The sequence below is a fragment of the Notothenia rossii genome (assembly GCF_949606895.1).
Source record: "Notothenia rossii genome assembly, chromosome: 2".
In the NCBI taxonomy this organism is placed as follows: domain Eukaryota; kingdom Metazoa; phylum Chordata; class Actinopteri; order Perciformes; family Nototheniidae; genus Notothenia; species Notothenia rossii.
The window spans coordinates 84631332-84648995 of record NC_136904.1 but is presented as its reverse complement, the minus strand read 5'-3'; the positions used below and the strand labels follow the sequence as shown (position 1 = coordinate 84648995).

At 42.5% G+C, this 17664-nt stretch overlaps 1 protein-coding gene across 1 annotated transcript in view; it reads left to right on the top strand.

Moving 5' to 3' along the window:
* clybl (citrate lyase beta like) overlaps positions 1–17664 on the top strand; it is a 54235-nt gene that overhangs the window by 33644 nt on the left and 2927 nt on the right. The window contains exons 3-7 of the mRNA XM_079662575.1: positions 6221–6409; positions 11106–11207; positions 12330–12423; positions 12514–12681; positions 17170–17294. Coding sequence (XP_079518701.1) covers positions 6221–6409; positions 11106–11207; positions 12330–12423; positions 12514–12681; positions 17170–17294 — 678 coding nt within the window. The remainder of the gene's footprint in view (positions 1–6220; positions 6410–11105; positions 11208–12329; positions 12424–12513; positions 12682–17169; positions 17295–17664) is intronic.

The window sequence follows — 17664 nt, the reverse complement described above, 5'->3', positions numbered from 1 at the left end:
CAGCTTGAGCAATTAGTTGGGAGTTAAATCAGCACCTTATTGTAGGTCTATTGTATAATAAGGTACAGTTAAACTACTAACACTAATATGTTATTACACTTCAAAGTGAGGTTTTGAACTTCAAGTTTGACCATGTTTCCTTCTGTTTGACGCTTTCTTCCTCCCCTGTTAAAACTACTGGCCACGGGTCAATAGACTAAACCTCTGGTTGCAGTGAGAGCAGCTGAGGGAACACATTATTACAGTCAAACTTTTTTTTCAGTCAATAGATAGGTCTATGCATGAACTGTGTCTGACACCAGAGATTTTAAACTTAACATAAATTATACAGCCAACTGTCAAGTGAAACATGACCTCAGTTCAATGCTCACTGTGTTATTCCAGAGGACACTGAAAGATCTGCTCTCCATTTAAGCGGATTCAAGTGACTAAACTCTTGACAGGAGCTCCTGGGAAATGATGTTAGCCAGTTGATTTATGAATACTGAGCATTTGTGTTTTGTGTGTGTCAGTGTGTATTTACATCGGGGTATATGCATGTTCTTGTGTGTATGTGTTTGTATACTTGTGCGCTCAACACCTCTGAGGACCCAGGAGACTCGAGAAACTCCCAGTCAGGCTGCCAAGACTCTCAAACGGGATGCGACTCGCTCAGCCAGAAAATAGACCCTGTCCCCCGGCCTTATCAGAAAAACCTTCAAATCCAAACCTCACTGACTGTCGCTGCATTTGTGTGCCAGGCGTCATGTGTCAGGTATCGATGGGAGACCTCAGGGAGGGAATGATAGGCGAACGAGAGGTCAGGGTGCGTAGGAGAGTGATGACAGCGCTGTGATTAGCATTCGTTGCTCAGAAGTGGTGAGAGCTTGTACGGTGTCGGAGCAAATGGAAAGCGGAAGGATTTAAAGGAGTAAAACCACTTCCTCACGTGAATCCTTTTAGATACCACTATAAGTCATAGATTACATTTGAGCTTTTCGTTTCTTTTGAGTATCTTTTTGAAACGCACTCATGCTGCTGATCCAGATACCGTGGGTTAAAGGCGAGGATTGAAGCCGAGTGAGGGATTGGAAAATGCTGAGACATGGAGAACAGAGAGGCCCTCTCTTATTATCCTGTTACACTCTCGTGTTTTCACTGGCAGAGGCGAAGCCCTCAACGCTCTGTGCTACGTGGGCTGCACAACGCAATACTTGAAGAGTAACCCCAGAAGGAGGAGTGATGATGGAGAAGGCGACAAGGAGAGGAAAACATGAAAGAATGGGAGGTGGAGGGAAGGGATGGAGCAGATGTTTGCGCAGGGGAAGAAGAAAGCAAGGCTGTACCTCTTATTTTGAAAAAAAATGGACAGAGTTTAAGTTTTCTGTCTTAATGTCAGGTTTTGTAATTCCCGCTAGCTACATTCTTATACTGCTAAAACAAATAAACACAAAATAGATTTAAAAAAAAGAAACATATCTTTGTTTATATTAAATCAATGATACACTCAACCTTTTTCTTGTTACCAAAAAGAAGCATACCATTAAGGATTGTCTAAAGGTGTGTTGCAGGCCTCTACACAAAGCTTGGCACAGTCTGTTTCTCTCTAGACTCAATACACTGCCATCATTCAATTAGTTTCATTTTCTTTTCACATGTGCCCTCAAGACACATGTTTACTCGTTGTGTTTTCACACCTTCTTTTGCTTATTAGCACCTTGATCACATTAACTGATCATGACACCAAGTTGAGAAAAAAATCCCTTCCTTTCAAGGACCCACATTTTAAAGATTCAGTTTGATTTGCAATCAAGAACACTATAGCACCTTCATTTAGTGAAACTTTTTGTATAAATGTATTAAGTTTTAAAAAGCATCTAGCATGTTTCTTACGGTCATTTAAAAACCTGGAAAAGTCATGGAAATAAAAAAATGCTAATTCCAGGCCCTGGAAAAGTTATGGAAAACAATATTTTTTACCAAAGTTTTGGAAAAGTCATGGAAATGTAACTAAAGTTGCATCAAATATAATTTATATTTAATCTAATCGCCGAAATAGTAATACTATAACGATAACAAATACTGTATGGTATAGTAATGAAACGTAAAATGGTATTTAACTGTTGAGGTATTTTGCTGGTGAGAGATTTTAGTTGGTTAGCGTGTAGAAGCTAGTAAGCCCATTTGATTTAGATAGGCACAACATGTTTCAGATGCAGACCTTATTTTCCTGTTCCACGTTAAAATAAACCATTTTCAGTGGTACCGCTGAGAAAGAGTAATTTTTTTTGGTCATGGAATATTAGGTAAAGGTCCTGGAGAAGTCATTGAAAATCATTGGTGAAAAAGTGTATGAACCCTGATCTAGGTGTAACTTCACTCCTGCTAAAAAAGGATGTTATGCTTTTCTTGTTGCGTATTTGTTTCACAAACCGGCATTTACTGAAGAAAGCTAATAGATAGATATCACGTTAAGCATAATTATTATGATGTTATAAAGTGTTGTGAGGCAAACAGCAAATTGGACAGACTAGGTTGGAGACAGCTGTACTGGGAGTTGCAAATGAGACATAATTGCAAACTAATGCTTAATCACTTATGAACAAAACTCCAAATAATTGTAATTATGCAGAGAATAGATTTATGTAGAAGATACTGAATGATGAGCCGTACCATCATTTTTTCCTTCAAAATGAATACATAGCCTCGGGAATTAATTTCCAGAATAACATTGCAATGCAGCTTGTAATGAACTGTAACCAAAGAGCTATAATGAGATCCTTTCATGGCTAATTAAAGTGAATAAATAGTTAGCTATTCTTCCACCTCAGGCTGTCAGTCTTTACCAAAGAAGACAAGCAGGTTTCACGATGTACAAACCCCTCCTTCTCTTTCCTGCTAGTAATGTCTTGTTGTCTGCCCTGACAGGATAACTGATAACTCGGTGTGCCTCCAACTGACAGAGTGAAGGCCCCAGTCTCCTTTCGCTACGTCTCCGTTATCAACGTAGCCTGAATTAGTCCGTCATCTCACTCCAGCTTTCTGGAGTGTAGCGACGTGCCACTTGTCAAAAACCCATCCGCAATGACTTGAAGCCTGCTAACACGCACACCTTCTGAAAAAGACAGACGAACGAGTGCGTACACACTCACACGTCAGGGAGGCAGCCTTCACCTGCGATAGTCTGCAGCTCATTTTAAATGGCATCGCAAGTAGCACAGCGGGACGCAAAACGCCAGCTCTCGCAAGGTAGAAAAAAAAGCAAATGGAAAAACAAGTACACTCATTGTGACTCATGAATTCCCACTCTTTTCACACAAAACCAAACATATACGCTTGGCGAATAAAAGACACAGCAGTCCACTGTTTGAAGGCATTTTGTTTGTGATAAATGGTGCGATCTGCATACGGTACACATTGATTTTTTTTTTTACACTCGCTTAGCGCTGTTAATGATCATCATTTATATAGTACCGGTAGTCTATTATGTATTTTGCTGTTTGTCAGCCTAGTGATGACAAATCCCCGTACATTTTTTGAAAAGTCTACTCCACCCCTTCTATGATTCACTTCTCTATTTTTTTCAATGTTGTATACAGTACAGTAACTACCATTGCTCTAAGATCCTATTCAAATTGAATGAAGGGACAGGGAGTCTGTCCGGGGGTGAGGTTTGACGTCGCATGGCGGCAGGCCTGGACATCCATGATCTGATGCTGGAAAGGAAGTCCGTCCCGCTGTGGACCGTACACACATGACTTTAGACGCTCTGGTCTAATGTGTCTACAAGGCTGTAGCCATGCTGTGTCACGTATACACAGCACTCTGTAGGATCCTGGGCTCAGGCTGTGTGTTAAGGAGCTGACCTCGCTCTTTGGAAGGTCAGCCTCTCTGCACTTGAAAAGCTTCTCGTGTGCATCTATGCATTCGACAACCCTGCCTGCCTGGCCAACTGCTCGCCCGCCCGCCTGCCTGCGTGTCAGCTTCTAATGATGAGGATGATGGAGGGAATCAAAGAGGAGACGGAGCTGACGTTGGGGCGAGCGCTCCATGGGACACCAGGTGATTGGGGAGGGAGCTTTGAAGCAACTTGTTGGATGGCTTTCCATTAATGTAAAATATCTCCTTTTCAAAGGGCTTTATTCAAGCTCGGAGTAGCGGAGCCCATAGGGGTCAAGGTGTACGGCGGAATTATATCTGTCTCTTTACAGAGAAAGCAAGATAAAAGAAAGGATAGTTCGCGTAGTGACCTGGCCTTCTCCTGCCTTCCTGGCGACCTTCCCGGCGTCATGGTTTCAGAAATACCGTCGCAAAGGAAGAAAAGTGCAGGAGACAATCCTTGCAATGAGTGGGCTCTGGTTACATTAGGAGTTTTTACATGCAGGCTGCTTGTATCAGGCTGAGTTTGGAGCGGGAGGCTCCAGTCTATTTGATCTGTGAATGTTATAAACCATGCTTTTTGATCCTTTCTGGATCGCTATTTATTTAGTTTGGTCAGGGATCAATGCGACTCCTGGCATTATGAGGCAGCCAACGGTTCTCACAGATCAATTTTCTCCAGTCACCATGAACTAAGGAAGGACAGACAGAATTTAATCTACCAAGTAGCAGGTTTATGAACAGTGAATTATGGCTGCGTAAATCGCTCCATCCGTTTTAAGTTACCACGGTACAGTTACAGGTCGATCTTGGCTCATGAGAGCGACAGTAGGAAAGAGTAACAGAGAGGTTACAGCAAAGATCACAGCCCTCTCATCGTATGCTGTGACAATCCCTCTTGTCTCATTCAATGAGGCTAAAGGCAGACATAGATGACACGCAGCAGTCCATCCCGCTCATGACCCCTATTAAATCCCAGCAAATCTTTGATATGTACTTTGATACTATATTTTATTGATACTGGAGGGGTGTGAGCAATATCAAGAACAGTTCTGCATTCCAGCAGATCAGAGCGAGGGCTGTTTCGTCTCAGAAGCTGTCTCGTGAACTTTGAGGGGTCCCCGTCATCTCATACAACTGAACCTCGGTTGGCTGTGGTCCACTTTACTTTTTACAAGAGATTGTGATGTATGGGCTCTCCATGTTGTATTTGTCTACAGTTTCTCTTTCATGGACACACTTCATTTTATTACTTCAGTTATCTGTCCACTAATGATCACCTTGTTTTTATGTTCGAACTCAGATCCGTTTGAAGTAATACGAAAAATGTGCGTCACATTGCATGATGCGACGTTTACCACCAACTTTCAGTGCCGTAATCAAATGACCTCCATTGCATTTCATGAATAAGCATCTCCAAAACGTGGTTTATTCAGTACTTCTAAGAGAATATTTTGGTGGTATAAAGTGGAAAACCGGAAAGAAATCCCAATCTAAGGATCACCACTACATATACACACACAAGCACTCAAAGGCTCCTTCCTATGATCTGACCTGACAACTCCTAAGCTACCGTTTCCTCATGCTGCTTAACTGGGACCACATTTCTCCCAGAGAGCCTCTCCCCTCTCACTGGCCGGACCTCTCTCCCCATTTCATCCCTCGCTCTCTCCATTCCTGTAGTCCAGCATCTGGTTTGAATATAGCGGCGTGTGCTGGTGTGTTACTGATGGAAGCTGGGACTGTAGGTTTCGCTTTGATTCTTTTTTTTTTTCCATCCTCCGCATCTCTCTTCCTGCTCAGCTTATACAATGCTGGCTTTGAGAGAGCAAAGTTGAGTGTGCAGCTTCTGTTTAGGTGATTTGGTGCTTACTGTGTGTATATATAGATGAATAGCAGCCAAGGGAGAGGGCAGGTGGTTATTTGGTGGTGTATTTTTCTATCTTTAATATTCATTTTCATACAATTTATTCCAAAGTGTTGTATGCTTTGTTAATCACCCACTGATGACACCTTATTTGTTTTGGCATTGTGTAGTCTTTTTTATGATTAGGCTTGATGTCCATTATAATCTATCTAGAAACATTTTCTTGGAAGACATTTGACTTTAATGTCATTCTTCAACGATGTATCCAGTACTTGCATCCATGCATTGTTTGTGAATGCTGATAGGAGGTCGGAACAAATGTTTTAAACCTTTTCTTTTGCTCTCGTTTGCCTGTTTCTCCTATATTCTTGGGTAGTCACAAGCTGTCGTATCTTAAAACATTTCACATTAGTGATTCAATAGTGCATTCCAGACCAAATGCATGACGTGAAATAATGAGGCTCTCTGTCTGTGTGTTGTGTTCCTTTGCTGCAGACAGAGGCCAGGGAGACCATCCCCAGGATGTTGGCTGAACTGGACCTGGGCCGGACGGAGAAGTGTGTGAGGGTGAACTCTGTGTCCAGTGGCTTTGCTGAGGCTGACCTGCAGGTCATCCTGCAGGCTGAGGTTCTCCCTCCTGCCATCATGTTGCCTAAAGTGGAAGACACACAGGAAGTGCAGTGGGTAAGTTGGAAGTATTTGCTTGCCTTTGAAGTGCTTCTGTCGTTTTCTAAAGTCAAAGAAGACTTACTGAAGTAACCGGAAAGAGATTTATTTCAAAACCATGTGCAATGGATTCCTAAAAAAGAAAAGAAAAAAGCAACCCAAAGTTGCAATACATGCAAAAACTAAACAGGACTAGAACAAACATGATTTTTCTCTCTTTCTCCTCTGGGTGTCTCTTTAAAAAAACACAGCGGTGCTCTTACACAAACTCATGGAGTAAGAGGAAACCACGAGAATCTTGAAAGCAATCATAACAAACTTTTCCATTTCCCAGTAAAACTGAGAATCGATCCCTGTGGCAGAACTCGGGGACGGAGTGTTTTTCTTGGCCGCTGCTCAAGTAAAAGATGACATTTCTTCGGATTAGCTTCAAAAGCCTGATAGCTCTCTGAAACATCACAACGGGACCTTCTGCTACTGCTGAACTTTTTAAGGAAACATTTTAAGATAAGATAAGAAGTACTTTGTTGATCCCAATTTGGGAAATGTTTGATTAATATTGTTGTAAAGGGTTAAGGGTTTATCCAAATCAAACTTAAGGCTCCAAACGGGTGCCAATATATTCCATGCTGAAACAGGCATTACATTCAGTTATTTATGGACACCTTTGAATATGTTTTGATATTAACTTGAAAGGCTATCTTTCCAGTTGTGTATGAGCAAGAAACCAAACTGATATCTTAAATTACAAAATGAGAATGTAAATCTAGTTGCCTTTTGACTTGGTACTTGAAGGTCTCCCGTCACCTCTCTGATCAAAAAGTCTACTAAATGATGGCCCACTGATATTATTCCCAATTTTCAGTATTATAAATCGCAATTTGTCCATACTAACTGCGCCTGCGCCCTAGTTAAGAGGTGCTAGTCTGGCCTTGGCCATCCCTCTGGCTTTCTATAAAGGGGCGCTGTACGGATGTCAGGTCCCCAAAGGTCAGGAGACAGTGACATCATTAATGCAGGCTTTTCTGATCAGCTCCATATGGTTCACTTACCACAAGGAACCAGGTTACTGTCAGCCTCCTTCCCTGTGTGTGTGTGAATACAGTTCACAGGTTCAAGAACTCCTTGCTGAATACGGTTGACATTCTTTCCCTCTCTTTTCACACATTTTAATATGGACATGCCATTTACCTAAGCATTTTTTAAGTGGCTGTTTTCCTCTTTAAATCTTTTATTATGTCAAGAAGAAGAAGAAGAGACATTAAGAATTGTTTAGAAGAGAGAGGTCAAAGGAGGGTGTTTTGTTTGGCTTTTCCCCCAGCTTTACACACACACACACACACACACACACACACACACACACACACACACACACACACACACACACACACACACACACACACACACACACGTACGTTTATGTACACTCATACAAGGTCTGGGGCAGGACGTTTTTAACTAGTGCTTTTAATTAGAACACATCTATTTCCTGCTGCCCTTTTCTTTCTTCCAAGTATAATTGCTGACAGGTGTTCACTAATTCTCTCCCTAAGCTCAGCCGTTCCTCCCTTCACTACTTTTCTTCGCTTAAGTCAATTTTATTCTGCATTCATTTCCTTTTTTAAAGAAACAACAACAAAAATACATCCACTGTTGGGTATTATTACGCTGAAAATCAGTCATCCCATTGAGAGCTATAAAGTGATAGAATAATTGCCTGCTTATGTCCTTATTTTTTTCTAAAGCTTTGTTGCAGGAACACTGAGTGCACTGTAAATCTGTTTGCACGCTGGATTTACAGTGTGCTTGTCGGGGTGTTTCTGCATCAGCAGGTGCATGTGTGCTTCTGAAAAAGTCAGTTGCTTTGGAGAGGTCCTTGATTTACTCATGTATGCTCATCTAATCTCTTCTATGTCCCTCAAACTTTCTCTGTGTCTTCTTCACTCAAGCTTCTCTGTGTGTCCATTCTTATGCATGTCTGATTTTCCCCACTCTTGTAAGGCAGCACAGTAAATCCCTTACTTGTTTATTTTTCTCCCTTGTTTCTCTCTATTGATATTAGCACAAGAACCTCCAGACTGATTTGTCGCTAAAAGATGGACTTGCTTGTTTCCCTTTGTGTGGAAACCTTTAGCTCTGCCTTCCTCCTCTCCCCCGGCCCTTGTGTGACTGACAGGCCTTATTGGGGTATAACAGGCGTAACTCCCTCCTTTGTCTGAGGACAATTCTCACACAGATTCGGAGCCATGTGCATTCTTTGCCCACCACACTATTTGGTGTGCACTGGGACCGAAAGAATCGCACCCTGTCCCGCTCCTCCTCCTCTACTCCTCCTCCCGTCCCCTCCCCTCATCCCTTTCTCCGCTTCCCCTCTGTGAAATGAACACTTCAGCAGGCCGGAAACATTTAATCTGGCCCCCTTTTGAAGAAAATTAATTGAAACTTGTCCCACTATAGCTTCCTTTCTCTGGCTCCATCTCTCCCTCCTTCTCTTTTCATGATTGGGTGGTGAAATTGTCAGAGGGCTTGTTTGTAGCGTGGCTTTGAATGGTGATAAGAGGTGTTATTTCTCCTTTTCTCTTTCCCTTACTTTTGCAATTCAGCAGTGAATAACATCTTAAAGGGTCCTAGTTTTGAGAGCCATTGACAGCTAATGGTTTCTGTATGCAGCAGAGGAACAATGAACCGGCGCTATAGTACCTCTTATGCAGTGCAAATCAGGCCCTCAGAGTGCATAATAGCTGAAGAGGAGAATACAGAAGGACAGAAACATGTAATCAGAGAGGCAAGGAGGCTCTTTAGCCAGCGTTGCCGCCGCATTGAGCTGTCATTTGTTTTCCTTCGGCAGAATCCAAACACACGGCTCGGCTCGTCGCGGCCTTGTTGGGGTTTGCGTGGCACAGTGTCGCCGTGGTAATCTCTGTGTGTAATATCAGCCCACAACGGGCCGTATCTATCTAGTTTCCTCTGTCACAGAAATAGGTTTATCTACACCCTCTTTTCACACTCCCTCTCTGACCCCCCCCCCCACCCCTTCCTGTGTTTGCGAAGGAGGGGGGATATTATGCTAAGCCCCCAGCGTTAGTTTTTATGTTACCATAGCAGCCTTGCTCCCACAGGGTTGTGACCTCAGATGATTACAGTACAAAGCCTATTGGGTCTTGAAAACCTCTTTGAAGATGAAAAGTCTTTGATGGTTTGTATTTATGCAAATCTCTCAGATATGATTTATCCAACAGAGATTGAATAGAGAGATGATTAAAATTGCCCCTATTTTTTGAAATCCTTCAATGGATGTCCTCTCTTTCAGTTTTTCTGGACAGGAGTGGTGAGTGCGAGCACAGGGTTGTTTTGCTTCTCATTTAGAAAAATAGCAGTGCTCTACCTGAGGTTATTTGTATCTGTCTTTTTTCCTGGTGTGTCAAAGAGGGAGCGAGAGAAAGGAGAGGAAGGGGGGACATGGAGTTAGACATTTCTGCTCTGAGCTTTTGCGCCCTCTCCTTTTCTCCTTTTTTTTTTGACTGGCATTGAAAGGAAATATCTGACGGAGGGGGCTTTTGTGTGTTTCCAGATGATAGATTTTGGAATTTGGGCTACCCCACTGGCAGTCCAGGGCTAGCTGTGAACTGGTCTGTTGGAAAAAAATTGAAATGCTTTGGTCTTCAAAGAATTAAACTTGGTTTTAAAGCCCTACTTAGGTGAGCTTGCATATTAGCAGGAGTTGTGCAGAATAAAGGCCTCAGCAAAGTGTCACATCACACTCTGATTGTTGCTCCAGTCTCCCTGTTCCCTGCCATGGAGGGGGGGGGGGACGCAAAACAGAATAATGTAGGAGTGACACACTCAAAGACATCCCAAATCTTGTTTCTTCTCCCCTTTTCGGTATTCATTTCTTCGTGTGTATGCATGTGCTCGTGCGTGCATGTGTGCATTTACATATGTGCACACTCTCTCAGGGGAACACATGCTGTAGTTCTGCAGAACCTGCGAAAGAAGCTGGAGCAGAAGACTTCAGACGAGGGGGGGAACCCTGGTGATAATGTAAAATATTTCATTTCCCCCGCTTTTGTTGTTGCCCTCCTGTGCTCGCTCTCTGCGCTATTTGAACTCTCATAGATGTGTTTCTGCGTAAGGACTGAAATGGAAACAGTGCAGGTAATAAAGGTGTCAAGATTCATATCAGAAGGGAGTTTTTGCATGTTAAGAGTTCTCTTTTCCCCCCCTCTGTCTCTTACCCCACAGTGGATTGTGAAAGATGTGTCAAATCATTTATGTATTTTTACTCCTGAGGTTTCTTTTACTACCGGTTTTAAATTCACTCTGACTCGATAGCTCAATATGTAAGTGTTGGTTTCCTGTTTTTCTCATGTATATAACTAATAATGGATCATTAGTCCTACGAGGACTTCAGCTGCACTTAACCACACATTCTACAGAGGAGCACACAAATAGAGACCAGCAGAACATATCATTTCCTTGTAGATCTGTGCATATTAAAAATATCACAAATCGAATCAGGCTTATCATGAAGTGTTTCTATAACAAAGGCTATAGTGAATAGTCAGTATGTGCTCCAGCAAAGCAACATCTAATAAAAGTGACGACTGTACAAAGTAATTAATTCATTTTGATTGTTCGGTTTATTGTCTTCTATTTACAGAAAACCCTGGGTGTTGTTAATGAGTCGTGCATGCGATTGTCCCCGTGTGCTTAGTTTGTTGACAGGTTTCAGCACTACTTGAAAGGACGGGCACTGACAGAACCCGTCCGTCTGGTCACCTTTGTGGAAACCGCTGTGGGCCTGCTCAATTTTAAGGTAAATTACAAACAAACCCCCAAAACTGCCTGCGTAAGGCATTTTCGCTGTCGGTCCATTGTTCACTTTAGATTAAAGACGGCGTCAGCGAGCACACTCCACGTGTCCAAAATGAAAGGGTTTCAAAGCTTTCGGACAGTCTCTCAAAATGAGGCTTTTTTCGGTTTCCCTTTTCTCTGTCTGTATGCCTGCGTCTCTCTCTACCCCTCTCCAGACACACTGATTTTTAATTAGAGCTGTTTGAATATCATCATAGTGGAAAAGTTCTTAATGATATTTTGGCAGGCATCAAAGCGCTTCCTGTTATAGTACGGCACGACCTTCAGCTACATGGGGAAAAGGGCATGGGTTTTCAGAGTTTGAGGTTTGGTTTATTTGTCTTTTAGTTCTCTACTCTGTTTCTGTGTGTGTGTGTGTGTGTGTGTGTGTGTGTGTGTGTGTGTGTGTGTGTGTGTGTGTGTGTGTGTGTGTGTGTGTGTGTGTGTGTGTGTGTGTGTGTGTGTGTGTGTGTGTGTGTGTGTGTGTGTGTGTGTGTGTGTGTGTGTGTGTGTGTGTGTGTGTGTGTGTGTGTGTGTGTGTGTGTGTGTGTGTGTGTGTGTGTGTGTGTGTGTGTGTTTTGATGGCAGGGGGTGCCTCTCTGTGCTTTCTTGAGGACACCCTGTATCTTTGCCCAGACTGAACCCCAGGTTACAGACATGAAAAAAAGAAATCACTGTGGCACAGCTAGTGGTGAAATTAATTTGGAGGCTAACAAAAGCCAGGAGACGCATTCTTATTGTTTCACGCTCCTCACCACAGACAATCACATTCCACATTCTTCCCCCGTATTCGGTAATAATTGTTGCCTGAAGTCGTGCCTTAGAAATGGGGCTTATAATTGTTAGACATGTTCAGTAGTCTTAGGTCTTAATAAAAATAGCCACACAAAAGCTCTCCCTTACTATCCTGTAATTAAACTTTTCTCAAAGAGAATTAAGTGTGATGACTTTTTCTGCCTGCAAAGAAAATTCCGAAATCCAGATTATCTGAACTTCTACATTATCAATAGGTCCAACTTTTTAATTCCTCTATCAATCTGTGACACTTGAGTGAGCCTGTTATAAATGAATACATTCTTTCCAGGCGGTTTGTGAGGAAGTCCGTCGACTTGCTCCGAAGGCCGGCCTCCACCATGACGGTGTGGTGTTTGGCTCTGATGACTTCTGTGCCAGCATAGGTAGTCATTACACCTCCTGCTTAACTTTCTGCTTGCTGTCTTGTACTTGTCTCTGTTACTTTTTTAATTACCCTTTCAACCACCCTTCAGGTGCCACACGGACCAAAGATGCCAGGGAGCTCCTTTACGCCAGGCAGAAGGTGGTCGTGACCACCAAAGCGTTTGGGCTGCAGGCTATCGACCTGGTCTACATCGACTACAAAGATGTGGAGGGGCTGAGGCGACAGGCCAGGGAGGGCGCTCTCATGGGCTTTACAGGTAAAGCTCCTGCTAAATGGGTCTCTAATCTGCCGATGTCCCATTAAATAAGGTCACCTCAAGTCATGATCACAACATCTTTGGCCATCCCAGAAATGGCTGTTTTCTGCACATCATTCAGCAGTTGCCCTTTATTTTTATTCTTCACTTCTCCCTGTGGCTGCAAGCCCCCAAGAAGTGAGCCGGACTCTAAGGAAAATATTTGTTGTGGCCAAACGGTGGTACTACACTTCCGTATCAGTCGCTGGGCCCGGAAAAACTTTTCCCCATTGACTAACATTGGGAAAGAGACGTCTGTAAATCGTTGGATAATTTTTTTTAAACTAAATAAACTACCCAGTATGAACATTTGTATATTATTAAAAATATTCGGTCCTCAAGTTGTAAAATGTGCTAATAACGTTATTCCGAGAGTTATTTTCCTCTGTTATGAACGCGGATCTAACCCACGGGACCCACGTTCATGTGACCTGTTCAGTACTACATGAGTTGTACCTTTACCCATGGATGCACAATAAGAACGGATTATTTGATTATATTAATACTTTCGTGACGTTTCGCTCTCTCAAAAATTGGGCCATTTTGTCTTCATGCGCCAATGAGCAACTCTCATAGGAATGAACGAGGCCCCGCCTCCCACGCTGTATCCAGTCCTTATTATTCATCCATGTGTTCCTGCATAACGGACTGTCCTCAACTTCCTGTTGCCAGCAACATTCAGACAATCTCACATGTTATATCCGTTCCTCCTTGCCTCTTTAACCAGGTCTTTCTCTTTCTTTGTTCCAAGTGAGAATAGGATGTATATGTTATTTGAGTTCAAATGGAGTGGAAGGTTGCAGACCATCTGGCTTTTCATTTGAAATCCATATACATTTATGATTCATTGTAATGAATGAATGTCTCAAAATGTCCATTGTGGCAGTGGTTTAAGAACTGGCTGCTTGTCTTTTTTTAAGCACCTCAGGTGCTGCTAAAGTGAATTTAGAACGACACAGCTGTCCTTAAATGCTTTTCTGACATTTATTTTGTACCACTATGATTGGTTTTGTGTGTGTGCACTTGGGTGCTTACCTGCTTATGTGCAAATATGCATGTGTGTGTGCTAAGGTATAAAGGGAGTTAAAGTAGTGGTAGGGTCTACTTTAACAGCGCTCTCGGTGAGTCTGTAGCCAGGCAACGCTTGCAAAATGTGTGTGTGTGTGTGCCCCGCGGACTGCGTGTAACAGACCACAGAAGGCTGGACAGCCTGTTCCAAAGTGGATATTCCAGTCATTCTTCCTCTGCCGCAGCACATTTATATATTCTGATATTTTGATCCTTTGCAGACTGATTATTTTAACATATGATATACTTCCTACTGTGATTTGTTTCCACATAAGAAATGAGGGCGTGGGTGAATCTCATTATATATTGTTTTATTTTACTATGTTATGTTTAGATTGTTATTCTTTGAATGTGAGATCATTGAACGAAGCAATTAGCCAGCATTCATTCAGGAATGAAATGGAGAAAAAGAAGCACTTAGCACTTTTTGGGCTCTGAATAATTGTGAATGCTGAGCACTCCATGTTGCCCTGGCCTAGAGACATGTTACCTACACTTCACATCATCTCTGTGTGTGTGTGTGTGTGTGTGTGTGTGTGTGTGTGTGTGTGTGTGTGTGTGTGTGTGTGTGTGTGTGTGTGTGTGTGTGTGTGTGTGTGTGTGTGTGTGTGTGTGTGTGTGTGTGTGTGTGTGTGTGTGTGTGTGTGTGTGTGTGTGTGTGTGTGTGTGTGTGTGTGTGTGTGTGTGTGTGTGTGTGTGTGTGTGTGTGTGTGTGTGTGTGTGTGTGTGTGACCATGTGTAGATTTGTTTTCCTGTCGATGATATTATACACCTTGTTATTAAACTGTTAAACATTCATCTTTTTCCAGGTTAATTAAATATTTAGGTTTCTTAAACCTATGCACATCTGTTTAAATCATTTGCCTTGTTGAATCAAATGGGTTTCTTTTTTTCTGCCGACATTTTTTTTTTTTTAGATGGTAGCAGCCGGTTGATGAAATAAATGGTCCGATTTGATATGGAACCGAACCATCAAAGCACTGGATTAGTGGTTTACAAGCCATGGGCACTCTGTATAATCTTAGTTAGTAGCTATTACTGGCCCGAGTGTGCTTAAGCAATAATACGGTGCAGCCAAAAGTGTCTACCTGTGCAGTAATTGACCTTGGCACTACCTAAGCTGCATCCAGCACCCATTAGCAAAGAACACACTGGTGAGACACACACATCTAGACTTCTTACCAGTACATGGGACATGCAAGGCAAAATCCAGCAAAACCTTGACCAAGTAAATCTGTTTGGGAGGAAGGTCATTCATTTTTAGGTATAAAAGAGTGCAGTATCTTTACTTAATAAGCACCTTGTTTTATGTGCTTTATACTACATGTCGCTGCTTAGACTGAATGATCCTTCCAAAAGTGTTTGCCTCACTGACATAGAAATCGGTTCCACAAAGCTCTCTGCTTTCAGGGAAGGCATTTCACTTCCATCCCCGGGACCCTGCCCATCATTCGCCTGAGAGCACTTTGCTAAATGGCAATCCTCCAATGAGATGCCAGCACCACATGGCAGGCCAGGATTGGCTGGAGGGCATGAGTGATGCCTTTTTAGGAGAACCAATGGGTTGTAACTGAGGGCACCTGAGTCACCCTGTCTGTTCCCTCTTCACTCTGTCATTCTCCTGTTGTCCTACACAGGCAGGCACACAACAGACAGATATACCCTCAAAGAGACACACTCTTTAAATATATTTAAACCAGCCAATTTCAGTGTGCAAACATGTTCCTTTCTCCAAAACAGAAGTAAAACAGGTGGCTCCTCTGGCCTAAATCCTCGCAATAATACAATATCTGTATAATATCCAAACTACAATTGATATTTTAGTACTGCAGAGGCACGGGCAGGCACAAATAAATATACACAAGATTGCACGCACACACTCACACACGCACACACACTCCTACAGATCTCCAGCGTGGCCCTGGGGAGTCCTCAGGGCTGTTAGTCCAACCGAAAATGTGCAGTTAGTGTCTCCGCCTCTCACAAACAAACACGCAGGCATTCATGAATTCGCAATGACCGGCTAACAGGTGCCAAGTGTCACAATTTATGCTGTGCATGATTCCCTCGAAGATATCTATTTGTCATAAGTTGCAAGTCAATGAATTGTGTTCTCTCATTAGTAATTGTTCAAGCCTTTAACTACAGTGTGCTCATTGTGTTGCTGCTCTGTGTGTTTTTTGGAGGTTAACTGGGGTGAGCGGAGCTGGATGCAGTGTGTGGGTTCTCTCCTCCCCTTTCCTCTTCTGTCTTATCCTCCTCTCCCCTTCTCATTTCTCCTGGGCAACATTTTTTCGTGCGTGCAGCCCGCCTGCTCGGCCACCTTGAAGGATTTGTTGTCAGCGACAGAGCTAAGCCCTAAAGTGTCGAGTTCCTGCTGGCTGCCGCTGAGCCGTCGTTCTCACCAGACGTTTCATAACCTTAACTTATCACTACAAGTTTGATCTGCAAATGTACACGGGATTATGTCTGCGGCGTTAGCCCACATTTAACTGAGACGGAGCGGGGGGCGGGAGGGGTGGGGGATTGTCTCAGACAGAGCCTTAACTCCATGTTAGGCTCGTGTTTCAGTTGGATATAAGATGCCATTTCTGAAAGGTATGAAAACCACTAAGGTTCTGAAATTGTATTAAATGTTATCATGGGAAAATACATGCATTTCTTTTCTTTTTACCAGTTGATAATAGAAAGTATTTTAACGAAGACGCTTGAAAACATTTGTTTAACATGTTTGAATATGGTTATAAATATAATATTCGGTCTAAACGTATTTTTCTTAATTTGTTTTATTTTATTGGCATTTTTTAAGAGTTGCTGTGTATGGTTACACTTGGGCTCTGTGTGTTATATTGTCAGCAGTATTCCCTCTTTCACATTCTGAAGTCTAAGGACAGTCAGACAGAAGGCCTGCGAGCAGAAGTGATGATGCACAGCCTCCTCTGGTCCCGTGCTGACCATCTGACTCACCTCAGTGTTGCCATAGGATACACGGACACATAAACACACCCGCACACAATTTAGTCTTCTGTATTTCCTGTTTCTCTTGTCTCATTGCTTTTCTGTGTTGTGGTTTCTCCCTCTCGTGAACAGTGCCGGCTGCAATCCCTCATCAATCTCAGGGACTTCTTTTTCCATTCATGCAGCCGTTTGCTCAACAGTTTTCATAATAACATATCTTGCTTGTTATAATCAAGGAGTGTAATTGGCACAAACTGGGTTATTGAAAGCTCTGTGCCAACACGTAAAAACATTGTTTTTTAGCACAAATGTCTCTTTGATTCGAAGCCTAGCCTGCTGTTATCATTTGCATATTTCACTTACACTCTCTCTCTCTCTCTCTCTCTCTCCCTCTCTCTCTCTGTGTGTGTGTTTCCTGTGCAGGTAAGCAGGTTATCCACCCGGGGCAGATCCAAGCTGTGCAGGAGGAGTTCTCCCCCAGTCTGGAGAGGGTCCAGTGGGCCAAAGAGCTTATTGCTGCTTTTGACCAACACCAAAAGGAGGGAAAGGTAATGTTACTATTCTCTTCCAAAAGTGATTATTTTACATTTAAAAATAAATTACCAGCGATGGATGGTTATTTCTTAGATAATTCACAAATGTGTTATCTATCAATATAACTTGATAGATTGGGGAAAAAGCAATATGAATAGATAACACAAAAAAACACTACCCATTGCTCTTTAAACTTTAATCGTTTTTTAGCATTTATCCTGATTGTTAAAATATTTTCAGTAAGTTAACTTGGGCAACAACCTCATTAAAATGTGATTTCAGATTTCTTTCTTTCTTTCTTTCTTCCAAAATCAATCAAAACAAACAATGACCGCACAAAACAACTTTATTTATTCCAAATCCTTTCATTCTTTAAAAGGGGAG